Source organism: Schistocerca serialis, chromosome 5 (assembly GCF_023864345.2).
Source record: "Schistocerca serialis cubense isolate TAMUIC-IGC-003099 chromosome 5, iqSchSeri2.2, whole genome shotgun sequence".
Taxonomy (NCBI): domain Eukaryota; kingdom Metazoa; phylum Arthropoda; class Insecta; order Orthoptera; family Acrididae; genus Schistocerca; species Schistocerca serialis.
This window is the reverse complement of record NC_064642.1, coordinates 820,222,788-820,248,259: the sequence shown is the minus strand read 5'-3', so window position 1 is coordinate 820,248,259 and position 25,472 is coordinate 820,222,788. Positions and strand designations below refer to the sequence as shown.

Below are 25,472 nucleotides of genomic sequence, written 5' to 3'. Positions count from 1 at the left end.
TATGAGAACACATAAATCATGATTAACACAAAACACCCATCACATCTTTCAAACAACCCTCACAAACATGTGTGCTGGACTCTTCATCACTTGCCATTTCCATAGGGTTGCTAAGATTTCCTTAGGGGACCCCAAGGATGAAGGTGGGAATGTCCGTTCTGTAGAAGACAATTTAACACCAAACCTCCTCCGGTGTCTGACTCAAGTACCTGCAAGGTAGGGATCCTGGGGAAGGGGGGTGGGAAGGGTTTCCTGTCTTTGGGGCTATCTTCTGTCTGTTCTCCAATCTTAGCAACAATTTCTATTTATTTACTTTCTTACTTCTCATTTGAGGACCTATCTATTTTTCCCTCTTTCCATATTCATCTACTTATATTGTAGAATTCCTTCCTGGTTTCTGTGGTTTCCAATAACCTACATCTTATCTTTCAATAAGAAGCTGTAGAATCAGACTGCATGAACACACATCCACATACACACAAAAATTACACTGAATTACAGCTAGAAACCTGTCGCAATGTGAGAACCACCAGGTATTGTAGGGGAAAGAATATGTGTATATAGGGAAACATACACATATAGGCATATAAACACTATGACAGTTCTACATGACCTATTTATATAAAAACTATCACACACGTATATTTCTACATCGAGTGTACATAAGAAGGAGGCATGAGTAATGAAAGAGAACACAAGCAAGATTGGAGTTAATCAAGATGCTTATCTAAGAAAAGTCAGTGTAGCAAATATTCCGATAAATTGATGAATAATAGGATAGTGAGACTTGAATTATAGGTAGACATAGTATATACTAAGAGTATAGGAGTTGAGAGGTAGAGGTGGACTCCAGACATTAAATGATGTATTATAAAAGTGAATGTGAAGTGCAAAATTGATTTGTAGCTTTACCAAAAATTCTTATTGTAGCACACGTAGGAACGTATACTGGTGTAATGAACCATGAGACCTACTCAGAATGCATAAGGGGGGGGTGCCCAGCATTTATACTACGGATATAAGACAGGCATACCTACAGGGAGGCAGGACAACCTGTGGCCTAAAAAACAGGAATGTTTTATAAAGGGGCATATCTACCAGAATGGGAAGAGGATGTGCACTTATATGTTCAACCAACAGGCAAGGTGTAGGTACTGATCCTAGCAGAAGGGGACAGTATTATGACAGAAGTCACACACTTTATAGGAATTATTCTGAAAAACGTGAATTCTATGCACAACGAGCATTATTACATTTTATGTATGTTTACGAGTGTCAAAAGGAACACTTTCATGTTGCCCAGAGTTCCTCCAAACTACAACAGATAATGATTGAGTATATACATAGGAAAGGTAGTACAAAAGGTGAGAACAGAAAGTAGATTACTCATGTGTCATGAACACCTGGAGTTTATGATTGGAAAGATAGCAGAAAAAAAGAGAAAAAAAATATACTCTTCGCAATTCCTAGATATTAAAAGTGCTGAATAAAACCTGGAGCAAAATGCTCATGTCTTATTATTAAAGTAAAATGAGAAAATAATAGCTAAGTAGTAAGCAAAAGGTTATACTGTTAAAATGTGAATTGTTATTATGTGTGATATTATTGTACATAATGATTATGTATAAAATATCACATGTTCGATCTGAGGGGGGAGATATGTAGTGATTCAAGAATTTCTGCATATATTCTAGAACCACTCAGCCTTCTACCAGCTTGAACAAACAGTGTTTTACATATAAGTGTGAGAGAGCATATCTACTGCACATCACCTGTCTGTATGTGCAGGTCTGAAGGTTGTCGTGAGAAGACTATAGGCACGGCAGTCAAATGGCACCGACGAGTACTTGTCAGTCGGTTCGTGGAAGTCGTAATGAAAGCACATGGCAGAACCAAGGAACTTCTGTGTTATTTTGTGCTGTTTTGTAACTATGACTATTGTTAATTATGAAAGAACAATTGAGTGGAAAAAGATTTTTAGTAACTTTTAACACAGACTTGCTAGAGGCAAGACATGTTCATGATTTCTGTGGTAATTAAACCAATTATATTGTAAATGTATCTTACGTGTGTCTAATGTGAGATGATACGGGTGACTTACAAGAAGTCGAATATTTATGTGAGAAATGATAATTTTGTTCTTTATGGAAGCTGAAAAATACCGATGGTGAACTAAAAGTATTCTTTGAGTACCTACTTATTTCATGAGTAGAGAGAGAGAGAGAGAGAGAGAGTGAGTCTTAAATGTTCCTTTAACTAGCATTATTCTTTGAAGAAGAAGTTTTTAGAGACTGATGTAGCTGGCTATCCAGAGAAGAAGATCGGCTGTGCATACCAAGTCAGTCTATGCGTGTAAAAGAAGTGAGAAGGTTGTAATCCAAGTTCACATATTCTTGTCATCAAAAACGTTAGAACACAACTTGACAACTTAAGTAAGGTAGCCAAAAAGGTGGGACTGAGGATTGCCTATAACAAGACAAAGACATTAAACACCACTGCAGACTGGGAAACACCGGAAGCCATTGTGCAAATGGTGGACAAATTTAAACACCTGGGAGAATTTATAACAGGAAGGAATAGGAGCAAGGAGGGAATAACAGAGAGGATAAACAAGATGACATCAGCCTTCAGTGTGACGAGAGAGATATACAATAAAAAGAATATATTCACAGAGACAAAGGTAAGTCACTACAAGGCAATGGTGATGAATGCAGCATTATATGCTGCTGAGATGATGGCACAAGTAAGAACAGGGGCAGAACTACTAGGGAAAAATGAGAGAAAAATACTAGGTCCCAAAGGAGGCAGCGAGAGATGGATGCAAAGACCTAGGGAAGAACTGTAATGGAACATGAGAACAATATCCAGGGAAATCAGACCAAAATGGGCGAGGTTTGCTGGACATGTTATTAGGATGAGTATGGACAGAATGATGAAGAGAGTGTGGGAAACAACAGGGAGGACAAGGAGAAAGACAGGAACCCAGTGGTTTGTTGAACTTCAGAAGGACTGGTTGGAATTGGGAATCAAGGTCAAAGGAAAGGAAAATTGGAGGAACAAATATACACTGACCAATAAGCTGGAGATCAACGACAGAGAAGAATACAGGAAAAGATTAAAGTGTCACCAGTGGAGTCGACGGAAGAAAAGGACACTGAAGATCTCGGAAGAAGTGCGGGAGAGAAGAAGAGAAAGACTGAAGAGGTTCTGGGAGAAGAAGATGAAAATGCAGTCCACGAAGGAGCAGCTCGCACTCCTACAGATGCCGTAACGCAAGAAGAAGAAGAAGAAGAAGAAGCAGCAGAAATCAGGCATCGTCAAAATATACTCATAAACTTTCCAGAGCCTTTATTGACAGACAATATCCTATCCAGCTCCTACATTAGCAGACCTCCTCCTCTGACACTAGTAAACCTGTTAACCAGCACTTCTCTAATCACTCTGGCCTTGTAAAGCTCAACTACATCCTTCACTAGGGTTTTCACAACCTTTTATGCCCTGAGATGATGAATATCCTACCCAAAATCCTATCCAAATCAGCTAAAGTAGCGTTCTGGTGCCCATCCAACCTTCAGAATATCTGTTCCCTACCCTAAACCACATGGGTCATTCCCTTGTGCCAACACAACCACAAGACCTGTCCCACACATCCATCCACCATCTCTTACCACAGTGCAGTCACAACACCTCCTTCACAACAAAATGCAGAGCAATGTGTGAAAGTAGCAATGTTATACACTAAGTCTACAAATGCTAGAAATGTACATTTGCCTTTCCTTAATCTAGCTTCTAAGATAAGTCACAGGGTCATTATTGCCTCACGTGTTCCGATATTTCTACGGAATCCAAACTGATCTTCCCCGTGGTCGGCTTCTACCAGTTTTTCCATTCGTCTGTAAAGAATTCACGTTAGTATTTTGCAGCTATGACTTATTAAACTGATAGTTCGGTAATTTTCACATCTGTCAACACCTGCTTTCTTTGGGATTGGAATTATTATATTCTTCTTGATGTCTGAGGGTATTTCACCTGTCTCATACATCTTGCTCACCAGATGGTAGAGTTTTGTCAGGACTGGCTCTCCCAAGGCCGTCAGTAGTTCTAATGAAATGTTGTCTACTCCCGAGGCCTTGTTTCGACTCAGGTCTTTCAGTGCTCTGTCAAACTCTTCACGCAGTATTGTATCTCCCATTTCATCTTCATCTACATCCTCTTCCATTTCCAAAATATTGTCCTCAAGTACGGGACAGTAATACGCACGCGATTATGACAGCATGACACGAATTAACAAACTTTGAATGTGAAATGCTAGTTGGAGATAGACACATGGGACACTCTATTTCAGAAATCATTAGGGGCAATATTCCAAGATCCACATTGTCAGGAGCATCCTGAGAATACCAAATTTCAGGCTTTAACTCTCACCATGGACAATTCTGAGGCTGACAGCTTTCCCTTAACAACTGAGAACAGCGGTGTTTGTGTAGAGTTGTTAGTGCTAACAGACAAGCAACACTGGTTGAAATAACTGCAGAACTCAAAGTGGGTTGTGCAACGAATGTGTCCATTAGGATGACTGGAAAACTGTGGTCTGGTCAGATGAGTCCCAATTTCAGTTGGTAAGAGCTGACAGTAGGGTTTGAGTGTGCTGGAGAACCCATGAAGCCATGGATCCAAGTTGTTAACAAGGCACTGTGCAGGCTGGTGGTGGCACATAATGGTGTGAGCTGTGTACATGAAATGCACTGGGTCCTCTGGTCCACGACTTCATTTTTTTTTATGACACTGTGCCATGTCATTTGGCCACTATTGTTCATGACTGCTTTGAAGAACATTCCGGACAATTTGAGTGAATGATTTGGCCAACCACATCACCCAGCATGAATCCCATCGAACATTTATGGAACATAATCAGTTTGGATTCCGTAGAAATATCGGAACACGTGAGGCAATAATGACCCTGCGACTTATCTTAGAAGCTAGATTAAGGAAAGGCAAATGTACATTTCTAGCATTTGTAGACTTAGAGAAAGCTTTTGACAATGTTGACTGGAATACTCTCTTTCAAATTCTGAAGGTGGCAGGGGTAAAATACAGGGAGCGAAAAGCTATTTACAATTTGTACAGAAACCAGATGGCAGTTTTAAGAGTTGAGGGACATGAAAGGGAAGCAGTGGTTGGGAAGGGAGTGAGACAGGGTTGTAGCCTCTCCCCGATGTTATTCAATCTCTATATTGAGCAAGCAGTGAAGGAATCAAAAGAAAAATTCGGAGTAGGTATTAAAATCCACGGAGAAGAAATAAAAACTTTGAGGTTCGACGGTGACATTGCAATTCTTTCAGAGACAGCAAAGAACTTGGAAGAGCAGTTGAACGGAATTGATAGTGTCTTGAAAGGAGGATATAAGATGAACATCAATAAAAGCAAAACGAGGATAATGGAATGTAGTCATATTAAGTCAGGTGATGCTGGGGGAATTAGATTAGGAAATGAGACATTTAAAGCAGTAAAGGAGTTTTGCTATTTGCGGAGCAAAATAACTGATGATGGTCGAAGTAGAGAGGATATAAAATGTAGACTGGCAATGGCAAGGAAAGCGTTTCTGAAGAAGAGAAATTTGTTAACATCGAGTATAGATTTAAGCATCACGAAGTTGTTTCTGAAAGTATTTGTATGGAGTGTAGTGATGTATGGAAGTGAAACATGGACGATAAATATTTTGGACAAGAAGAGAATAGAAGCTTTCGAAATGTGGTGCTACAGAAGAATGCTGAAGATTAGATGGGTAGATCACATAACTAATGAGAAAGTATTGAATAGGATTGGGGAGAAGAGAAGTTTGTGGTATAACTTGACTAGAAGAAGGGACAGATTGGTAGGACATGTTCTGAGGCATCAAGAGATCACCAGTTTAGTATTGGAGGGCAGCGTGGAGGGTAAAAATCGTAGAGGGAGACCAAGAGATGAATACAGTAAGCGGATTCAGAAGGATGTAGGTTGCAGTAGGTACTGGGAGATGAAGAAGCTTGCACAGGATAGAGTAGCTTGGAGAGCTGCATCAAACCAGTCTCTGGACTGAAGACCACAACAACAACAACAACAGCTAGAGACAATGCAAGAGCTTGAAAGCCAGTGTGAATTCTGTTTTCTGTTACATGTCTCTGGGTGCTATGCATAAGTAAGTTATGGTGAGTGGTTACCTCTCCCTTATTTTACATATTTTTCAATCCCGGAATTTTCATTATAGTTATCAGGTAGTCTAGAAGTAATTTCTATAATTATCAGTTTTAGTAGGTTAACACTGGTCATAATTTGTTGTTAGTACACTTTACAAAAGTAGCCAGCAGTGGATGTGACTTGTTGCACATCCTTGAAGGCACTCCCTAATACATTGACTGTCAAAGGGGCCAGCAGTGATGCAGCAGAGCTGGCAGCTCTGGCTGGCAGTGACCACACAACAATCAAAGTGTTAATGATGTGATTTACAGAACATAATAAGTGAATGAATGAGGTAGATGCAGTATTTCTCAATTTCTGAAAAGCATTTGAGTCTGAAGCACTTCAGTGGTTGTTAAAAAAAGTACAATTACATGGGGCAACAGTGAAAATAAGTGACTGAATTTAAGATTTGTTGGTAAGTAGCATGCAGTTACTTACCTTGGGTGGAGGGTTATCGACAGGAGCAGATGTTACTTCACATGTGTCACTGAAGAAATATTCAGTTACATCTTATATGATAAAGGACGGCTCTCATGAAATGTAAATATTTAAGGAGTATGGGTAACAACTCGTTGAATTGCAGAGTCATTGAAATATGCACAAAAAGGACTGGAAACTTTAATAAGATGTAAGAGTGGTGAAAAATTTGGCAACTTGCTTTAAATTTACAGAAATGTTAAATCATGCATTTCACAAAATGACAGAAACTATAATAACAGTGATTCACAATTATAATCTGCCAACTCATACAAATACTTGGGTGTAATAAGTTGTAGTGATATGAAATGGAATGATCACATACGTGCAATTGTAAGTAATGTAATGTAAGTCTTCTCTCAACTGACAGGATATGGGAAAATGCTACCACTCTACAATGGAGACTGCTTACAAAACACTCATGTGACCCATCCTAGAATATTGCTCAAGTGCGTGAGGGTCTTACCAAACAGGAGTAACAGATGATTTTGAACATATACAAAGAAGGACAGCACGAATGGCCACAGTTTGTTTGACTAAAGAATCATGAGACACACTTCAGCCATCTATGTAGTGCCTCTGTAGGGGCTGTGAAGATGTTAAACTAATTACAGCACACACAGAGGCAATCAAACTGTCGTTCTTCCCCTCACTTCACACTCCATGTGCGCACGAAGTGAGAAGACACTGTAACACATTGTAGCATTTCACAGTTGTTTGCTTTTCAATTGCTGACAAGGAGCACAAGGTTGTTTTCTATGGCTGAGAGGCTGTGTGCGGTATGTGGGACATTTGTGTTAAGTGGATCTCATCGATGGTACAAGAAGCATTCCAAATGATAGAGGGTGCCATGGATTTCAGATATTCCAGGAAGTCATTGGCATCATTTATGCAAGAGTCTATGTGATGGGTTGGATGTGCTGATCAACCAGGGCTGAGAAGCGTTTGATGTCGGCTTTAAAGCCAGCAACTGTAGGACAGCCAGGGTGGTTGTATTTGTGTATTTTGTGAAGTAGGTAAAAATAGAGAGGTGCTTGGACGAAGAGGTGTAAGGAGTCAGATGGCAGCAGTTGTGAGTCTCTGTGAGGGGACTACAGAATTCAAGATTTTCTGCAGCTCAGTTGGGGTGGAAACAGAGGTGGTCATCAGGAACATCTTTTTATGTTGAGGTGCCCTTCTGCCATGTACTCCTCACAATCAAGTTCTACAGCAATTGATCCCTTGTCTGCAGAGAGGATGACAAGAGAGCAGTCTGCAAAAAGGTCATGGGCAGCTCGAGTGAGGTTTGGGGTTTCGGTGATATTTTTCATGAAGGATTGAGAAATAATGCTGAACAGGCTATGTGTTGGGGTTGGGTTATGAAATGGTATATGAAGTTGAGATTATTTGTGAATTAGTGGAGATCTTTTAACTAGGCAGTGTGGTTGAATTTTGGTGTAGGGCTGAAAGTTTAGCCTTTGAAAAGAACAGATGCCACATGATCAGAGAGGGTCCAGATGAGAGGCTAATGAGTGAGTAGGGACCACGTTTGTGAGGTGTTACAGTTTGATTATGGTTGTAGCTGGACTTGGTTGGGTGATGTGCTACGATTGGGAGGTTAAGTAATGTGGCTAGGCTGGATCTGTTCGCTATGAGAGGGGTTGTTGGTGGCAGTGTCGAGGACTTTAGTCGTGGAAGAGGCAGGTAGGACACAACTTGTGAAGTATTTGACTAACAGGCTGGAGAGCTTGTTTAAGTGGTAGGTGGTGCTTTGTTCAAGTTTATGTTTGGCTTCAAGGAGAATCACACCAAGTGTTTTAGCACATCCAGTGGGTAAAAGGTGGAGGATTTTAAAGCAGTTATTGGGAGTTGTGGTTGGTGTAGACAATGTATTGGTCAAGGAAAAGGTGGATATGATCTAAAGATGGACCACTCTGAACTTAACCCTTTCGGTCATGGCATCCTTATAAAAGGACATACTAAATAAATGCTTAGTATACTAAAATTCGTTAAATTTTACCATTTATAATTGTTGTCTTCATGTTGTCACAAGCAGAGAGTTTATTTGAAAACAGTGTCGACATCTCCTGTCAATCTGTGGCACCAAAAACAGTCACACGGACACTTTCCAGTAATCTTTGTACCTCCCATCAGCTAGTGAATATCTTCTGAGTCTAGGTAAAAATAAATTATTTGTGCATAGAAACATGCATTCTTGAAGGTGAATATTGAAGGTGTCTTTCAGAACAAAAGGCAAGTGACATGCTTATAACTTTATACATGTCTCCAAGACATTGTGATTGAATGGTTGTAATAGCATAGAAATTTAGCACATTATTTCGCTGTCTTTTTAGTCATCTTATGGTGATTTCACAATGCCTCGTGTCCACGATAGACGAAGGCCACTTATGGAAGAAGTTATAGAGCTCCTTCATTCATCTGAAATTGACAATCCATCCAATGATCCAGACATTTTATATCACACGGTATGTTGTAAGCTTAGTAGCCTAGACGTAAAACCCACTAACTGCATGATAAGTGACACAGAGATAATCACAAACACTCATCCCATCCAAACGACAATGCACTGGCAGCAAGAATGTTATTGCTGTGTAAGACTTTGTTACAGTACAGCCAACCTAAAGCTGAATAAGAAAAATATCCATTGTAATCATAACAGACTGAAACGTAGGTTTGAATGTCCAGATTGGTAAGTCTGATGTCTGTTCACATGCTTTGTATCCGGACATGGCAGGGCAACAGCCACGCCTATTGGGCATTTAGTAGGCTTTGCACCCGAAGACAACATGCAGTTAGCTGCTTTTGAAACTGAAAACGATTTTTGACAGCCTTTTTCAACAGTTTATAGCCGGTTTTGGAACCTGAAAGTGGACGCATGTTTACTCATGCAACTAATATTTGATACATAAATGCATGGATTGAGTACAAGAAAAATGATTCAGAATCAGGTGCTCCTAAAAATAAGACCCTTGATTTGCTTCACTTTAGGGCAAGTGTGGCCCAAGTACCGACAAAAATAGATAAGCCAGCTGCCAGGAAGAGGGAGAGTCCCACTAGTGAGAGTCTTAAGTACTTCAAAACAAGCCAATGCGGAAGTTCACCCAGAAGCTGAATTTTGTTTGGACAATGTTTGGCATCTTCCAGTGGTCAGTGAAAAAAAAATCATTTTACAGGTGCAAGAAACTGGGTTGCAAAGGCAAAACCAAATTTTATTATGTAAAATGTTACATTCACTTATGCCTGTAAGGAAAAAAATTGTTTCTTTGACTATCATTCTTCACAAGTGTAAAACCATAGTTTATGTATATAATCATTAAGTAAGCTTTGTGAAATTTATGTATGTTGGTGAAATAAAATCAAATAAAATACTTTGACTTTTCGACTAAACACTGCACCCACTTGAACCCAATGTCATGATATGGGGCCGCACTGTATCTCCCCTTGGGGGGCACCTCAGAATATTTTATACATCTGAAAAATCATAATTTAATTTGAAGAACTGGATAGCAAAGCCATGCTTTTTTTTCCAGGAAAAAAATAATTTGTGACTGAAAGGGGTTAAGGAGGGACTCGGAGAGGGATGCAGTCAGGGATAGGGACCTTAATGTAAGTTCCAAAACTTCCTAATTTAAGACAGATGCAGCTGTCAGCATTTTCTCTAAATCATTTGCGACTACATTTGATAATATAGGCCTAATTAGTTTAAAAGTACATTAACCAATAAAGAGTGTTGCCAGACTGAATGAATTAACTGTAGCAAAATCTGTCTCACACACACACACACACACACACAGACACCATAACTCCATTATAGCAGACACAGGCAAGTAAACAGAACATAAATAATCATTTTGATGTTTATAGTATTTGTTTTCCAAACAACGGTTGAAAAAAATAGTTTTTGAAGTTTTTATGATTTGTCTAAGGTATCTGACATTACTGGTCTCTCAGATCTGATATAAAACTTGAAGATCATTGCTATTTAATGTACAGGAGACTGAAGACCATCATACATCAGCTATAGGAAACATTACACAATGACAGGAAGCCTTTAAAATAATTAAATAAAAAATAATTGAGGCTTAGAGTGTGGTCCATATCTCACTGTGTTGATTTACATCTTTATATTTAAAACAAGTATGAAAATATGTACAGCAATTCAAAACTGAGCAAATAACTAAATGTTTTTGAAGACATTTCCTGCACATTTAAAATGGAAAATTCACAATGTCCAAAATCAGTTATGCAGTCGTTTCTTTAATTCTATCCACACACTACTTGTTACCACCTGGGAGTGTCATTTTGCATATAGATTTTGTAAAAAGACTCCTTGGTGGAACATAAATAATGGAAGCAGTAAAGGTAACAACTCACCAAACAGTTTAGGTGTTAAGTGATAAATAGTCACATAAACAATACTAAAAATGTTGCTAAACTTCCAGATGATTTCCTTCTTCGGAGGTAATTAATATATTCTGTAGAAGAAGCTCTGAATATGAATATTTTCTGAAAGCTTAGTGACATTTTTAGTCTTGTTTTTGCGCCTAATAAACAGTTAGTCCTTAAACTGTGTGGTGAGCTGTTACTTTTACATCTTCCATTTACTAAAATTCTGCACAATTTTCATTCAGTTTTTGTGTGAACTAATGGTGATAATTTTCTAACCTCCTTCTTCTTCTTCAACTTCTTCTTCCTCATCCTCTCCAAAATTATAGAATCCAAGTGGAGAGATCTGAGTTCCTGCAGATATACGAGCAATCTGTGCTCGAAGATAATTAATCTCTTTTCCAGGGAATGGTGGATATGTAAACATCTGGAAAAAACAGTCACTGTGAGACATTACCATTTACTGTGCCCTAAATAAATGAATGAAAATAATATTAATAATAACAGTATAAACAAAAAGTCACAGTGAGAGCTGAGCTGAACATTGAAACCAAAATTGTGTGGACTAGAAATAAGTTCTCAGATCATATGCACTCATTATCGTTGGCAATACCTCTGCAGCTGTTATGAAGTTTATCAAGGATGGTGAAAGACAAGCTAATTAATGATATTTGTGTATCTGCATAATTTAAACTTCTCTTTAAGCAAAATTCAGTTGAGAAAACTAATAAACTATGAGATGCCTTCCAGAGGAAAAATGTACAGTACCACTGATATACACTTATAAAAGCAAAAGGAATCTAGCTTTCAGAACTAATCATTTCCTCAATGTAAACAAGACTGGGAAAGGTTAAAGGGGAGGGCATTTCACTCAGACCTCAGGATGGCAAGAGATCCACCTGTAGTGAGGAGGAGGGTTACACAATGATGAGAAGGTCAGAGGTGATAAACTATTAAACAATGTGCTAGGTTCAGTCCAGAGGTGGGAGTGAGAAGTAAAGACACAGTGCGGAAGAAAGATGAATAGTGCAACTAATAATTAGCAAAAAAAAGTACGAACAATCTAATTAAGAATTATCAGGAAAAAGTTTACACACACACACACACACACGCACACACACACACACACACACACACACAGGTGGTGGGTGGTGCTTAGTGTTTAACGTCCCGTCGACAACGAGGTCATTAGAGACGGAGCGCAAGCTCCGGTTAGGGAAGGATTGGGGAGGAAATCGGCCGTGCCCTTTCAAAGGAACCACTCCGGCATTTGCCTGAAACGATTTACACACACACACACACACACACACACACACACACACACAAACACACACACACACACACACACACACACACACACACACACACAGCGAGAGAGAGAGAGGGGGGGGGGGGGGGCGTGGGAGGGATGGGGTGTTAATGGAGACTAAGAGCAGGAGGGAGTTGGGAGAGAAAGAATTCATCTCTGCAGATCAGGAAAAGTAGTAGTAATTCTGCATGGCATTGATTTTACAAGTCCTTGGTAGTTTTCTGGAGATATGTGGCAGCAGATGTAATTACATGGCAAATATAGAGAAGGGGTTCACGAGACTTGTCAAGAAATTTTAAAAATTAGAAGGCTGATTTAGGTCTTTAAATGCTATATTTCTGAATGCTATATTTCTGACAGCACTCCTGGCCCACCGCCAGCCTACTTGCTGACTGACACACCTTGTAGCACCTGGGATCTTGCCAATGCTGCTATGCTTCCCTTTTTGCAGCCCCTGGCTGACAGAGATGCCGTCCTTGCTCCACAGGCATCCTACGTCCCTGATATGGTGCCACCACTACTAGCGCCCACACTGCTGGTGTGGCAAAACTGTTATACTGCTCACAGTGACACACACGGGAGCTGCACATGCCCATCCTCTCAACATGCACAACATGCCACACAGCACCAGCTGCACAATGTACACCAGCTGTTTCATGTGTTTCCAGAAGCAGTACCACCACGACAATACGGGGGCTAGCCAAACTATCCATGTGTCCCCTCAGTGTAACCCATCCTATGTAATGATTCCCTCATAATATTATAGAAGGAAACTGCATTCCTGCAGCAAGGCTACGGGCAAACCACCTGTCCTATCCTCATATACAAATCCTGGTGCATTCTAACTGTCTCTATATTAGAGCTATTTATTTCCACAGTATTATGATGACAAAACCTATATCATAATCAGACAAGCAACAGTTTAACAAATAATAAAAATCTTTATGAAAAATTTTTACATTGTCTACCACACCTTCTATTTCTCATCATTACTTACAGTATTACTATCTTGATCGATTACCATGGCTCATTTTTCACTCAACTTTCTCTTTTCCTCCACAACCACTTTTTATGCCTCACTCTTCCTTGCTTTATATTATTTCCTTGGTTCTGGTGCCCTTTACTGATACCACACTCTAATTAGCTTACTCCTCTTCAAAACTACTTTTTTAATCTCATAATTCCACCAGGATGCCACCCCATACCTCCTCCTACTACCAGTTTTCCACACTCCTCCTCTGCTGCTCCTGACAGTATGCCCTTAAAACTCCTCCATTCCCCTTTCACAGTTTGCTGGTTGCCCAATGGGAGTTTTTTTCTCTTTGATATTGTCTGTTCATTTCTGCCGATTTCAGCTACCATACTATTATTCACATTCCTCAGTTTTCTCCTCCTTCATTTCTCTATGTTTATTACTAAATATCTGCAGGCAGTACCTAAACCCTCTGATGATACTACCTTGCTACCTGCTAAGTTTATAATCATTTCATGATGGACTAACATATAAACAACAACTAATTTTTTTCTGCAATCACTGCTATGCATTATCAGCTTATGGCTTCCTTAAACAATGACTTTCCATTCTTCAGTCTATTCCTTTCACAAAGGTTCAATAATCTTTCACCTTCATTGCTTCTGCTTCCCCAACCATTTGCTGTAATTGCAGTTTCATATCCATGTCTCTCTATGTCAACATCTGCATTCACTTTGGCATCATATGTAATGAAAAAAATAGCACATAATGAATTTTCTTTGTCATGTAGTTCACTGGTCCTCAAAGAGCACACTTTTAACTTAGTCCATAAAAGAATAGAAACGATAACTGTATATACTCTTTGTGGCCTATCATGAAGATAAAGATGTAAAAGAGGTTAGACTCACAAAGCGATTTAATGTAACTGCATGGATAAAAGTGGCGGCAAAAGAACACACACACACTAAAAGGTTTAGCTTATGCGAGCTTTCGGAGCCAGTGGCTCCTTCTTCCAGCAGAAGAGTTGAAGGGAAAGGAAGAAGGAGCCGCTAGCTCCAAGATCTTGCTTAAGTTAAATCTTTTTGTGTGTGTGTTCTTCTACTGCTGCTTTGACAGTAGATTTTTTTACCTATCCAGTACATTATATTGTCAAAAACTGACTTTTTCTGTTTAACAAAGGAATTTATTTCACAGTAGGAGTAGAAGAAAGGATTTTGTGAGAATATGGGCTTGATACAGAAATGAGAAAGTCTAATTGAGTGCTTAATAAAATTTCAGCTAGCAATAGTGAATACTCTGTTCAGGAATCACAAGAGGAGGAGGTGTACTTGGAAAAGGCTGGAAGATATGGGAAGATTTCTGTTAGATTATATTATGGTCAGGCAGAGATTTTGAAATCAGATATTGGATTGTAAATCATACCCAGGAGCAGATACAGACTCAGATCACAATTCAGTAGTGATGAAAAGTATGCTGAAGTTTAATGGACTAGTCAGGAAGAATATCTCCATAAAGGCAATCACAGAAGTCGGAAAGAAAAACTTAGGTAACTGCAAAGAAACTGTGGGTAACAGAAGAAATACTTTAGTCAATCAATGAAAGAAGGAAATAAAAAATGTTCAGGGAAATTCAGGACTACAGGAACACAAGTAACTTAGGAATAAAACAAAGTGCAGGGAAACTAAGGTGAAACAGGTGCATGAAAAATGTGAAGAAATCAAAAAAGAAATGATTGTTGGAAGGATTAACTCACCATATAGGAAAGTCAAAATAACCTTCATTGAAATTAAAAGCAAGATTGGTAACGTTAAGAGTGCTATGAAAGTTCAACTGTGAAATGCAGAGCGAGAGGATAGGTGGAATGAGTACATTGAGGGGAAAGACATCTGATGGGATAGAAGAAGAAACAGAAACAGATACAGAAGAGACAGGGGATCCAGTATCAGAATCAGAATTTATAACAGCTTTGGAAGACTTAAGATCAAATAAGGCAGAAGGGATAGATGATATCCCATCAAAATTTGTAAAACCATTGGGGGAAGTGGCAACAGAATGATTATTCATGTTGTTGTGTAGAATGTATGAGCTTGGCAATACATCATTACATTCTTAGAAAAATATCATCCACACATTTCTGAAGACTGCAAGAGCTGACAAGTGTGAAAATCAGCTTAACAGCTCACCCATCCAAGTTTCTGTCGAGAACAATACACAGAAGAATGGAAAAGAAAATTCAGGATTTGTTAGATGATGATCAGTTTGGCTTTAGGAAAGGTAAAGGCACCAGAGAGCAGGGCTGTCACAAGTTTCCCAAAGTGAAAGTCCCTGATATTTCCCTGATTTCCAGACAAGTTTTAGCATTTTTCCCTGACAAATTTTGAGATCTCAAGGGTAAGAAAGACTTAAGTTGACAAAAAAATGTAAGGACTTCTGTATTTCTAAACGTGTCAGCAAAAGTCTTAAGTACTAACATCAACATCATTTGTAAAGAACTGTTTTTAGATGAAGAAAGCAAGCCAAATGGTATATGTGTTGCAGTAAGACAACTGATGTTATTTCAATAAAACGAAACACATTTGGTGACAAAAAGACACGTTTCGCTGGAGTCAGTTATTACCCACTGTGTTATGTCTATTATTTTACAGGTATTGTATGGTTTTTCTTTTAAGAAATACATGAGTAGATAGCATATAAACTTCCAGTGACTGCCACAATTTTCTTCTTCCATGGATAAACCACACGAATCCTGCAAATTATGCCACACACAAGCAGACCTGGTCTGCAGGCACATCAGTGAGACTAGATCTGATGGGCAGGGCCTGCACGTTAGTGGGAATTGACGGGCTTCAAATCGGCAGGCCCGATCTATTAGAGATATCCACAGAAATGGCCTGCAGTTTCGGCACATCATGAAAGTCCACGCATGTGACCAGCTGTTCGCAAGTCACACACAGCATGTTGCTGAAATGACACTGTGGTGATCAATCTGTGCAACAGATAACTTGTTCAAATACTCTGAGAATCAATGATAATGAAGATTTGTACCAACTCACCATAAAGATGATTGGTGAGATGCAGACAGACACATAGAAAAGACAACCACACTCTCACAATTAAATTTTTGGCCTAAGCCTTTGTCAGAAAACGAGAGCACACTCACACATTCACACAATCACTCAGACACAACTCATGCATACATGACCGCCATCTTCGGGTGCTGCATCAGCAGTCTCTTAGAATCAGATCCAAACAAACCACTCCTCATGTCTCCCAGTGTCTTGTCAGCAGCTGCTAGGCTAGTGGCAAGAAGTGGTGGCAGCACTGAGTGCAAGCTGAGGGGAACAGTATAATGGGGAGAAGCAGTAAGAATGAGGGAATAGGGAAGTGACACATGTAGTCAGTTGCACCCAGCTAGAAATGATGCATGACATCTCAGTAAACAAACTATTTGATGTACTGAGACAGAAATGATTTTTCCAGCATTTTTTCAAATTTCCCTGACATTTCCCTGACATGTTAGAAACTCCCTGATATTACAGAACTTGGGGCAACTCTGGAGAGGCAGTCTTGATGTTGTGAATGATAATGGAAACAAGACTTTGTTGACCTGAAAAAAGCATTCAACAATGTCAAATGGTGCAAAATGTTAGAAATTCTGAGGAAAATAGTGGTAAGCTATAGGCTGAGACAGGTAATATACAACACGTACAAGAGCCAAGAGGAAATAATAAGAGTAAGACAGGGATGTAGTCTTTTACCCCTATTGTTTCATCTATACATTGAAGAAGCAATGATGGATATAAAAGAAGTGTTCAAGAGTGAGATAAAAATTCAAGGTGAAATGACATCAATGATCTGATGAATGGAATCAATAGTCTAATAAGTACAGAATGTGCATTGAGAATAAATTGACGAAAGACAAAAGTATTGAGAAGTAGCAGGAAAGAGAACAGTGAGGAACTTGACATCAGGATTTATGGTCACAAAGTAGGTGAAGTTAAGGAACTGTAGTATCTAGGCAGCAAAATAACGAATGATGGATGGAGCAAGGAGGACATCATAAGTAGACTAGCACTGGAAAAAAGGGTAGTTCTGGCCAAGAGAAGTTTACTAGTATTGAACACATGTCTTAATTTGAGGAAGAAATTTCTGAGAAGATACATCTGGAAAATCAGTGTATGGTAATGAAACATGGGCTGTGGGAAAACACAGAAAGGAAGAGAATCAAAGCATTTGAGATGTAGTGCCACAGATGAATGTTGAAAATTATGTGCTCCATGGTACTAGAGGGAGCTGTAAAGCATTAAAACTATAGAGGAAGACAGGAATTGGAAAGCATCCAGCAAATAATTGAAGATGTAGATTTCAAGTGCTACTCTGAGATGAAGAAATTTATGGTGGGCAAAACCGGTCTGAAGACTGTCTGTTTGTGAACTCTTTTACAATATTTAATTTTATGATTTCAGACTCTCAAATAATTTTCGCATTAATAATGCCCACCAAAACTACCGCATCTTACCTCTGTATCCAGATTTCCTGTGAAATATCTTCTAATTTGACGAGCAGCAGTAATTTGTTGGGGTGTAACATTGGGTAATTCTATCCATTCTTCCCCAGGTCTATTACAAACAAAGTAGACCTGTAAAATGGGCAATATATATTAGCAAGATTATTAGATTAAACTGAAAGTACAAAACAGTTATATGTATTGAAAATAAATTTTGATATTGATGGACATGTTTTCTTCTCTGTTTTATGGCCTCTTTTTTTCTGCAGTTGTGGTTACACAAGTCATATAGGACTTGCTGTAGTCCATAATAACTATATGTAGCGGGACTTTGAATTTCGCCACACTACACTCGTTCCCTCAGATATAAATTATACCGTCGCAGCTGTACAAGTGCTCGACGGCAGAGAAAATATATAAGAAAATGAAGGTACTAAAATTATAACTCTTATTTGTTTTCTATCCGTCTTTTGTCTCTCGAGAGCGGAAGCTTAACTTACTTATTAGCTAGTCTTGGTCTGATTAAGACGAAAACAACTTATTGATGTGCAGACGTATTGTGGAAATTTGTATGAAATTCAGAGGATGGAAGTAGCAACATAAAATACATTGCATTTAATATCAAGACGATTTTGATTTGTATAAATTAGTGATTCCTGGATGATTGCAAGATTTCAGAGCAGCTACTACTTTACATGCAGAAATGAAGTAGGAGATTTTTGAAGACCTGGACGCTGCACGGAAGAAGACATGTTAACATGGTAAAGTATGAACTCTTATCTCCGCCATTTCCCCCTGTTAATCACATTTTGTTATTCTCTGTTCTTTTTCAAATAATTTTTTTAGTGCAAATTGGTTTGACTTTTGCTCAGAAACACCAAGAGGACCACCCCAACAATAGCTTTTCTGAATCACGAAGTCCAATAACTTTTCTGTAGTACAAAGCCTGATTTGCATTTCATTCTTTCCCTTTTTCACGGTCATTAACGATTTTAAAACTCCCTTTTTATTCACCATTTCGTCCCACATTTTCAACCTTTTCTTTTCTTCTCTTTTTCTTTTTTATTAACAACTACATATAAGTATTGAAGCATAAAATTTTTCAATAAGTTACCATGCTCAGCTCATACAGTACCACTAAATAAATATAAGAAAACATTGCAAACCTGGCTAAAAAACAAAGAATTCTATACAACTAAAGAATTCTTAGAAACTAATCATCAAAATATATGTTTTATCTAAGTTATGAAGAAAATGTTTTGATATTATATAAGCTAGTTATTTACTGTGATTCTTTTCTTATGTATGTATTTAATTATTGTATAAAACATTGTTTTACATACTGCTGAAGAAAAGGTCTTTAGTTCCTTTTCTCCCCTTTCTGTAACTATTTGGTATCGTACTGAAACTAAAACCCTCTGTAAACTTTGACGAAACCAATTGTATGAAAAATACTGAAAGGCTAATAAAAATATTCTATTCTATTCTATATATCTAAAAACAAAGATGACGTGACTTACCAAATGAAAGTGCTGGCAGGTCGACAGACACACAAACAAACACAAACATACACACAAAATTCAAGCTTTCGCAACAAACTGTTGCCTCATCAGGAAAGAGGGAAGGAGAGGGAAAGACGAAAGGATGTGGGTTTTAAGGGAGAGGGTAAGGAGTCATTCCAATCCCGGGAGCGGAAAGACTTACCTTACGGGGAAAAAAGGGCTGATATACACTCGCGCACACACACACATATCCATCCACACATATACAGACACAAGCAGACATATTTAAAGACAAAGAGTTTGGGCAGAGACGTCAGTCGAGGCAGAAGTGCAGAGGCAAAGATGTTGAATGACAGTGAGGTATGAGTGGCGGCAACTTGAAATTATCGGAGATTGAGGCCTGGTGGATAACGGTAAGAGAGGATATATTGAAGAGCAAGTTCCCATCTCCGGAGTTCGGATAGGTTGGTATTAGTGGGAAGTATCCAGATAACCCGGACGGTGTAACACTGTGCCAAGATGTACTGGCTGTGCACCAAGGCATGTTTAGCCACAGGGTGATCCTCATTACCAACAAACACTGTCTGCCTGTGTCCATTCATGCGAATGGACAGTTTGTTGCTGGTCATTCCCACATAGAATGCGTCACAGTGTAGGCAGGTCAGTTGGTAGATCACGTGGGTGCTTTCACACGTGGCTCTGCCTTTGATCGTGTACACCTTCCGGGTTACAGGACTGGAGTAGGTGGTGGTGGGAGGGTGCATGGGACAGGTTTTACACCGGGGGCGGTTACAAGGGTAGGAGCCAGAGGGTAGGGAAGGTGGTTTGGGGATTTCATAGGGATGAACTAAGAGGTTACGAAGGTTAGGTGGACGGCGGAAAGACATTCTTTTGGTGGAGTGGGGAGGATTTTATGAAGGATGGATCTCATTTCAGGGCAGGATTTGAGGAAGTCGTATCCCTGCTGGAGAGCCACATTCAGAATCTGATCCAGTCCCGGAAAGTATCCTGTCACAAGTGGGGCACTTTTGTGGTTCTTCTGTGGGAGGTTCTGGGTTTGAGAGGATGAGGAAGTGGCTCTGGTGATTTTCTTCTGTACCAGGTTGAGAGGGCAGTTGCGGGATGCGAAAGCTGTTGTCAGGTTGTTGGTGTAATGCTTCAGGGATTCTGGACTGGAGCAGATTCGTTTGCCACGAAGACCTAGGCTGTAGGGAAGGGACCGTTTGATGTGGAATGGGTGGCAGCTGTCGTAATGGAGGTACTATTGCTTGTTGGTGGGTTTGATGTGGACAGACGTGTGAAGGTGGCCATTGGACAGGTGGAGGTCAACATGAAGGAAAGTGGCATGGGATTTGGAGTGGGACCAGGTGAATCTGATGGAACCAAAGGAGTTGAGGTTGGAGAGGAAATTCTGGAGTTCTTCTTCACTGTGAGTCCAGATCATGAAGATCTCATCAATAAATCTGTACCAAACTTTGGGTTGGCAGGCCTGGGTAACCAAGAAGGCTTCCTCTAAGCGACCCATGAATAGGTTGGCGTACGAAGGGGCCATCCTGGTACCCATGGCTGTTCCCTTTAATTGTTGGTATGTCTGGCCTTCAAAAGTGAAGAAGTTGTGGGTCAGGATGAAGCTGGCTAAGGTAATGAGGAAAGAGGTTTTAGGTAGGGTGGCAGGTGATCGGCGTGAAAGGAAGTGCTCCATCACAGCGAGGCCCTGGACGTGCGGGATATTTGTGTATAAGGAGGTGGCATCAATGGTTACAAGGATGGTTTCTGGGGGAACCGGATTGGGTAAGGATTCCAGGCATTCGAGAAAGTGGTTGATGTCTTTGATGAAGGATGGGAGACTGCACGTAATGGGTTGAAGGTGTTGATCTACATAGGCAGAGATACGTTCTGTGGGGGCTTGGTAACCAGCTACAATGGGGCAGCCGGGATGATTGAGTTTGTGAATTTTAGGAGGAAGGTAGGGGTGCGGGGTGTCGGTGGGGTCAGGAGGTTGATGGAGTCAGGTGAAAGGTTTTGTAGGGGGCCTAAGGTTCTGAGGATTCTTGAAGCTCTGCCTGGACAACAGGAATGGGATTACCTTGGCAAACTTTGTGTGTGGTGTTGTCTGAAAGCTGACGCAGTCCCTCAGCCACATACTCCTGATGATCAAGTACCACGGTCGTGGAACCCTTGTCCACCGGAAGAATGACGATGGACCGGTCAGCCTTCAGATCACGGATAGCCTGGGCTTCAGCAGTGGTGATGTTGGGAGTAGGATTAAGGTTTTTTAAGAAGGATTGAGAGGCAAGGCTGGAAGTCAGAAATTCTTTGGAGAGTGTGATTTTGAGGAAGAGGAGGTGGGTCCCGCTGTGACGGAGGACGGAACTGTTCCAGGCAGGGTTCAATTTGGATAGTGTCTTGGGGAGTTGGATCATTAGGGGTAGGATTAGGATCATTTTTCTTCGTGGCAAAGTGATACTTCCAGCAGAGAGTACGAGTGTAGGACAGTAAATCTTTGACGAGGGCTGTTTGGTTGAATCTGGGAGTGGGGCTGAAGGTGAGGCCTTTGGATAGGACAGAGGTTTCGGATTGGGAGAGAGGTTTGGAGGAAAGGTTAATTACTGAATTAGGGTGTTGTGGTGCCAGATTGTGTTGATTGGAATTTTGAGGTTTTGGAGGGAATGGAGCTGGAAGTGGGAGACTGAGGAGATGGGAGAGACTGGGTTTGTGTGCAATGAGAGGTGGTTGGTGTTTGCTGGAAAGGTTGTGAAGGGTGAGTGAGTTGCCTTTCCGGAGGTGGGAAACCAGGAGATTGGATAGTTTTTTGAGGTGAAGGGTGGCACGCTGTTCTAATTTGCGGTTGGCCAGTAGGAGGATGCTCTGAATAGCCGGTGTGGATGTGGGAGAGGAAAGATTGAGGACTTTTATTAAGGATAGTTGACGGGTGTGTTCATTGGCTGAGTTGATGTGTAGGTGAAGGATTAGGTGGGTGAGGGCTATGGATTGTTCAGTTTGGAACTGGTATAGGGACTGATGGAAAGAAGGGTTGCAGCCAGAGATGGGAACTTTAAGTGTGAGGCCTTTGGGGGTTATGTCAAATGTCAGACAAGCCTGAGAAAATAATATATGGGAGCGTAATCTGGCTAGGGTGAAGGCATGTTTGCGGAGGGAATGTAAATAAAACTTAATGGGGTCGTTGTGGGGGTGTTGTGAGGGTGACATGGTATTAGAAGGTGGAAAGTGTAACATGAGGTTGAAATGAAAGATAAAAATATATGGGGAGAGATAAGGGTGAACTAGAAAGTAACTGGAGATCTGGTATGAAAAAAGGCGAAAAAGTGTTGGTTAAGTTGATCCTGTGGTGAACTTGTGTTGGTAGACAGCGATGTGCATGAAGGTTAGGTGGTTGTGTTGCCGCTAAAACACGTTACAGGACGGAGAAATTCGGGAAAATTTCGAAAAAACGTGTAAATGTATTAAAAGGAGTGGTGTTGTGGTGAAAGATTACGAAAATGGGGCTAACAATTGTCTGACGAAGAAATAATGACGTTAAAACCTGTGGGGAGCGGCTAAAAATGATCAGTGATGTGCGAAAAACGGAAGTGGAAATAAAGTGAAAGTTATTAGAACTAGCCGAAATGGTTGTTTAATACCTGAAAGCAGCTGTTATTGAACTAGAAACGGTGGATTTTATAGCAGTGGTAGTGTTGAAAGCGGAAAATTAAAATTTTTTTGGTTATGGTTTGGAAGTGGGTTACGTGTTATTGAGTATATATAGGCGGGATAAAATTGTATTACGGTAAAAAGGGGAAGGTGAAAACAAAGTGAGACTACTGGTAAAGATGGAAAAGATTTACTGTCCTACACTCGTACTCTCTGCTGGAAGTATCACTTTGCCACGAAGAAAAATGATCCTAATCCTACCCCTAATGATCCAACTCCCCAAGACACTATCCAAATTGAACCCTGCCAGGAACAGTTCCGTCCTCCGTCACAGCGGGACCCACCTCCTCTTCCTCAAAATCACCCTCTCCAAACCTTCCAGGAATTTCTCACTTCCAGCCTTGCCTCTCAATCCTTCTTAAAAAACCTTAATCCTACTCCCAACATCACCACTGCTGAAGCCCAAGCTATCCGTGATCTGAAGGCTGACCATTCCATCGTCATTCTTCCGGCGGACAAGGGTTCCACGACAGTGGTACTTGATCGTCGGGAGTATGTGGCTGAGGGACTGCGTCAGCTTTCAGACAACACCACATACAAAGTTTGCCAAGGTAACCCCATTCCCGATGCCCAGGCGGAGCTTCAAGGAATCCTCAGAACCTTAGGCCCCCTGCAAAACCTTTCACCTGACTCCATCAATCTCCTGACCCCACCAACATCCCGCACCCCTACCTCCTACCTCCTACCTTCTTCCTAAAATCCACAAACCCAATCATCCCGGCCGCCCCATTGTAGCTGGTTACCAAGCCCCCACAGAACGTATCTCTGCCTACGTAGATCAACACCTTCAACCCATTACGTGCAGTCTCCCATCCTTCATCAAAGACACCAACCACTTTCTCGAACGCCTGGAATCCTTACCCAATCCGTTACCCCCAGAAACCATCCTTGTAACCATTGATGCCACTTCCTTATACACAAATATCCCACATGTCCAGGGCCTCGCTGCGATGGAGCACTTCCTTTCACGCTGATCACCTGCCACCCTACCTAAAACCTCTTTCCTCATTACCTTAGCCAGCTTCATCCTGACCCACAACTTCTTCACTTTTGAAGGCCAGACATACCAACAATTAAAGGGAACAGCCATGGGTACCAGGATGGCCCCTTCGTACGCCAACCTATTCATGGGTCGCTTAGAGGAAGCCTTCTTGGTTACCCAGGCCTGCCAACCCAAAGTTTGGTACAGATTTATTGATGAGATCTTCATGATCTGGACTCACAGTGAAGAAGAACTCCAGAATTTCCTCTCCAACCTCAACTCCTCTGGTTCCATCAGATTCACCTGGTCCTACTCCAAATCCCATGCCACTTTCCTTCATGTTGACCTCCACCTGTCCAATGGCCACCTTCACACGTCCGTCCACATCAAACCCACCAACAAGCAACAGTACCTCCATTACGACAGCTGCCACCCATTCCACATCAAACGGTCCCTTCCCTACAGCCTAGGTCTTCGTGGCAAACGAATCTGCTCCAGTCCGGAATCCCTGAATCATTACACCAACAACCTGACAACAGCTTTTGCATCCCGCAACTACCCTCCCAACCTGGTACAGAAGCAAATAACCAGAGCCACTTCCTCATCCTCTCAAACCCAGAACCTCACACAGAAGAACCACAAAAGTGCCCCACTTGTGACAGGATACTTTCCGGGACTGGATCAGATTCTGAATGTGGCTCTCCAGCAGAGATACGACTTCCTCAAATCCTGCCCTGAAATGAGATCCATCCTTCATGAAATCCTCCCCACTCCACCAAAAGAATGTCTTTCCGCCGTCCACCTAACCTTCGTAACCTCTTAGTTCATCCCTATGAAATCCCCAAACCACCTTCCCTACCCTCTGGCTCCTACCCTTGTAACCGCCCCCGGTGTAAAACCTGTCCCATGCACCCTCCCACCACCACCTACTCCAGTCCTGTAACCCGGAAGGTGTACACGATCAAAGGCAGAGCCACGTGTGAAAGCACCCACGTGATCTACCAACTGACCTGCCTATACTGTGACGCATTCTATGTGGGAATGACCAGCAACAAACTGTCCATTCGCATGAATGGACACAGTCAGACAGTGTTTGTTGGTAATGAGGATCACCCTGTGGCTAAACATGCCTTGGTGCACGGCCAGTACATCTTGGCACAGTGTTACACCGTCCGGGTTATCTGGATACTTCCCACTAATACCAACCTATCCGAACTCCGGAGATGGGAACTTGCTCTTCAATATATCCTCTCTTCCCGTTATCCACCAGGCCTCAATCTCCGCTAATTTCAAGTTGCCGCCACTCATACCTCACCTGTCATTCAACAACATCTTTGCCTCTGCACTTCTGCCTCGACTGACATCTCTGCCCAAACTCTTTGTCTTTAAATATGTCTGCTTGTGTC

The 25,472-nt window shown here is 41.0% G+C and overlaps 1 protein-coding gene across 1 annotated transcript in view; it reads right to left on the bottom strand.

Annotated features, from left to right (window-relative positions):
* The window catches only part of LOC126482248 (radial spoke head protein 4 homolog A), a 469,316-nt gene that overhangs the window by 134,090 nt on the left and 309,754 nt on the right, over positions 1 to 25,472 (bottom strand). The window contains exons 9-10 of the mRNA XM_050106228.1: positions 17,884 to 18,003; positions 11,362 to 11,509 (exon numbers count right to left, since the gene is read on the bottom strand). Of these exons, the coding sequence (XP_049962185.1) occupies positions 11,362 to 11,509; positions 17,884 to 18,003 (268 nt within the window). The remainder of the gene's footprint in view (positions 1 to 11,361; positions 11,510 to 17,883; positions 18,004 to 25,472) is intronic.